Source organism: Cryptomeria japonica, chromosome 5 (assembly GCF_030272615.1).
Source record: "Cryptomeria japonica chromosome 5, Sugi_1.0, whole genome shotgun sequence".
NCBI lineage: Eukaryota > Viridiplantae > Streptophyta > Pinopsida > Cupressales > Cupressaceae > Cryptomeria > Cryptomeria japonica.
In genome coordinates, this window is record NC_081409.1 from 66,844,712 (window position 1) to 66,849,399 (window position 4,688).

General features: G+C 34.2%; 1 protein-coding gene across 1 annotated transcript; it reads left to right on the forward strand.

Annotated features, from left to right (window-relative positions):
• The first annotated feature begins 573 nt into the window (after window positions 1–573).
• LOC131032712 (cyanamide hydratase DDI2-like) lies at window positions 574–1,314 on the forward strand. The gene has a single exon (XM_057963745.2). The coding sequence runs from the start codon at window positions 574–576 to the stop codon at window positions 1,312–1,314; it is 741 nt and encodes a 246-aa protein (XP_057819728.2).
• Window positions 1,315–4,688: the final 3,374 nt, after the last annotated feature.

The window sequence follows — 4,688 nt, forward strand, 5'->3', positions numbered from 1 at the left end:
AGCTCAAAAAAATTACTGCGGGGACCTCTATCCAACCATTTGCACATTTGATCTTGTTTATTTAATTAATTAAATAAAAATAAAAAGTTCATATATTTTAATTTTTAAATAAATATGTAATCAAATGTGTGATATTGTTATCACCATTCCACTTTGTAGTCATTGCCCCAAACTCGATATTACCATTCAATTGTGTAGTCATTGACCCAAACTCATTGACCCAAGATTCATGAATAATGAATAATAATTCACAACAACCCATTTCTTGACCCAAGACTCATGAATAATGAATAATAATTCACAACAACCCATTTCTTATGAGAATGAATGATACGCAATCAAAATATAATTAGATAGAAATTATACTACCTATGGACAGAAAATCAACTGTCACGTGTTACGTGCATTTTCTGTATAACAGTCATAGTTGATTATACGGAAAAATAACAAAATATCTGGAAGAGAATATCATTTTGCAGTTTATATACGTAGCATAAGGCCCTAAATGCTATAAAGCCATAAGAAACTATACAAAATTGAATAGGAAAACCGGCTGATTTGCTTTCCTCTTGAATGGCGTCGTTCTCAGTGCTGAAGGAGCTGGATGACCTGAACAGCCTGGAGAAGCAGGTAAACGAGGCTCTGCTAAAAGCTTCACAAGGCAACTTAATTCCCAAGCCCATATCGTTGGCTTCTCTTCCTCTTCCTCAAACGCCTTTGGCCGAAAAGGCCACAGCCTACGCCAAATCCTGCCTAAATTTAGAGGTTTTCCAGCACAGTATGCGCTCCTACTATTTTGGCACAGCTATTGCTTCCCAACATTTCCCCCATTTTAACTGGGATCACCACACAGCCTACCTGGCATCCATGTTGCATGACGTGGGACTAACATATGACGCGTTTGCGCTGAGTGGGATGTCGTTCGAGTTCCACGGTGGCATCCTGGCCCGGGAGTTCCTGTTGAAGGAAGGTGCGTCACCAAGTGTGAGTGACACGGTGGCAGAAGCCATCTTCAGGCATAAAGAGATGATACACGTGGACAGTTCTGCCACGTGTGGGCATTCGCCCGAGGATGTTGTGCTTATCTTAGGGACCCATTTGGATGTCTACGGGGCATTTGCGCCTCTCATACACGTGGACACTATTGATGACGTGGTTACTAAGTTTCCTAGAACTGGATATGTTGATGTATATGCTGATTTACTGGAGGAAGAAGTGAAGGCAAAGGGCTTTTGTACCACCGCTCAGTTAGTGCAAAGTGGTTTTCTAGATAAACTGAAAAATAATCCAGTGTTCGCAAAATATGATTATTAATGGTGGATTGTGGTCTACCTAGTGGTCGAGATAACAAAAATATTAGGCTAAATAAAGATTTGGATTTCAAATCCTTAAATTTGTATTGTGGGGTGGGTTTGTGGCTTGTTAAATTAGGGAGACTTTTTTAGATTTATTACTATTGATAATCAAATTGTGAGTTTATCATAGAGACATAAGTTGAATTATAGGGATTAAATTGGAGTTGATTCAATGTATATTTTGATAAGTATATAAATGTAAATGAAAATAAAATCTTTTTATAGTTTATGATATAATGTGATCTTTTTTGTTTACAAATGGTTTATAGATATGGGATTATTTCATAAGGTGAAATGGCTTTTCAAGTTACGATAACATGCATTTACGATATTAGTCCATGTCACTGCAACACAGGGCTAGTTGCACCTCTTTACCTAAGACTTAGTATTCAATGTGGGACTGCTAAATCAATGTGTCAAGTTACTTTATGTGTGAGTATTTCTAATTGGTCCATTTTTCAACAAATCATAGCTTCAATGAAAAGGATTTTTTAAATAGAGTTAAAGGATGTGATCATTGTAGATCTACCCCTCATCATTAAAGATCGATGACTAATATTCAAACGCAAAGAACAACTAGTTGATAACACCTTGTTCATGCGTATGAGCATAAATGATGAAATGAATTGCTATCTACTAGATTTTCTTTGAATTTATGCATCAAAAGAAGTCATTTGAGTTCACAAGAGTTTCTAAAAGCAACAAGTATGAAGAATTTGCAAAATTAAAAACTCTTTGGTGTTCTTAGAAGTGAATTAGGGTCTCTAACCATCACACGACTAAGTTTGAAATTATTTCCCTATTTCATAAATTGTTGTTAGAATTCTATGTTCTTATGTTGTGAAGGGTTTTGTGTTGTTCTGAAAATATTAGAATGTCATTATTTGTCAAATTTAGTAAAAAAACCATTATCATTTCTAAAACCCTCATTCTCAAAAACCTTAAACTAAGAGTCAAGGTAGTTCTCAATCTATGAAGCCAAAAAGGGTAGTCGATGAAGACCTCATGATTTAGCTCCCTACCTCATCAAGAAAGGTAATGCATGCTAAAGGGTTTGGAATATTATTAGATCGATAAATGTATAGGGCTATATGTACACACTTAAAATTGTCCTAACCTAATTAAATAGATATTTATTATTTATTTAATTATTCATAATAAAGCATAAGATCTTTTCTTTCAAGCTATAAGTTAGTTTTGTGACTCAAAGTCAGTTTTAGATTGAGAACATCATTGTAATATTTTACTTGGTGAAGACTAAAAAGCATTTAAATCACATATTACTACAAGTATGCCTTTTATCAATGAACTACAACAATTTGCTTCTCGATGTGTAGTTTTATTATGTCCAACCTTATGATTGATGTATTTTTTTTGAGATTTTTGTACAGATCCTCCAATATATGTCTCATCTTAGCACCTATAGGTAGTGAAACACATGTTTCTTGCAAGATGTGAGTTGTGTATGAATGTGGACAACTTTTAGTTGTGACAAAACCTTCTTTTTTCCTTCAAAATTGTGAAAACATTTAGCCTCCTCATAAAATATTGATGCATAAATATGTAAAAACTCTTGAGTTATCTAAGAACTAGCTTGGTCATTGTATGATTGCATCAAAACCACAATATTGATCTAAAAAGAAATATATGGCGCATCACCTCTTAGTTTTAGGCACCATTGTAAACAATTTTTCTCTCTTTCCTAGTGAAAAATTAATAGTATAGGTGACAACTCCAAATGAAACAACCTTCTCTAGAGATTCACCCAAACTTGCAGGCAACCCAGAGGCCCAAGAGTGTTTCCATGTTACATCAAATAGCTAAGTAGACAACTTAGTAAGGGTGCATATCTATGTGATAATAGTCCTAAAAGTGGGACACACTATTGTGGTAGTACCCAAATATAATCTTAACTTATATTGCAAATGATTTATGGTACTATACAAAAGAGTTACAAATCCAATAAAGAAATACAAGAAGGTTGTGTGATATTGCACACAATAATATTTAGAACTCACACTATCACTTTGAACATTAGACATTGAGTGAGGATATAGGAGGTTGCATGTCACTACACAATCTCCACACATAGCCCTTAAATAACTTTAAACATGCCTTAACATTCACCAATAAGATTTAATAAATACAAATATCATAAAAGGAAAGGTGAATTCACATGGAAGGGAAAATAAATATTATTTATGAAATATTATAACTAGCTTGGACAATGAAAAATTAAAAGGGATTGTGAGTCTATATAAGGAATGGAAAAGAGAGAAAAAAGAGAATAAGGATCATGTATAATTAAGAGGAAGACATATGTAGAGAAGATATAATGAGTACACACACATATATGGACGATGTATGAATATATGCACGTTTTACTTTATATTTTGTTTAATTTATCATATTGATGTACAATCCACCAAAAATATTTTGATTCTCTTTCTTATCCATCACACTACGGTGAAATACAAAACTTACATAGAAATAGATCAAGTATCTCGATTGTGTTTTCTTATTAAAACATCTTCACACATGTAAATGTCAAGAGTTCCAACAAATACTGTGAGCTCTAAATTGTGGAATCTGCAAGAGACTCAAACAATAAACAAACACACACATGAAAAATTATGTTGGAGTTAGAAATCCCAAATAGAGACTAAACTACCTTCAAAATCAAGAACTCCAAGCACGTCTCATGTTCCTCTATCTCCAAGGATCCTTCAAATCAAGGTAGCTCTCATCTTGGAAGAGCACTTGATCTCTAGGATGACTACCTAAAGAATGAGAGATGTGTATGATTCTAAGATCTAAATGGAATGCAACTAAGATCTTAGTGATATGCTAAATGGATATGAAACTAGATATGTTACCAAAATGAGAAGATTAGTATGAGATTAAGCTAGCATGAGAATGTTATGAAGATGATATTGACCTAGCATGGGAAAGAAAATAGCATGATATATTAAAACATGATGAAATATATTGTATAATGCAACTAAGATGATCTTAAAATTCTAAGAGAAGACAATGGAGCTCCTTAGTAACCCACACAAAACAATTTAGCTATAGATTGGATGCAAATAAAGATGGATATTGGATATGAGACAAGGGATCATCTTATAGAGTTGAAGACTTAGGAATGGATGACCAAGATTGATTACCAATCAAGGATCAAGATTGAAGGAGGAATGTGGTCCCAAGTTGAAATGCTTAGCCTTGTGACAAATGTCACAAGGGGGGAGAGGGTGGGGATCGATGTGGTACCAAATTCGCAAGCTTAGCCTTGTGACAAGTGTCACAAGGGGGAGAAGGTGAAAAGTCAATGTG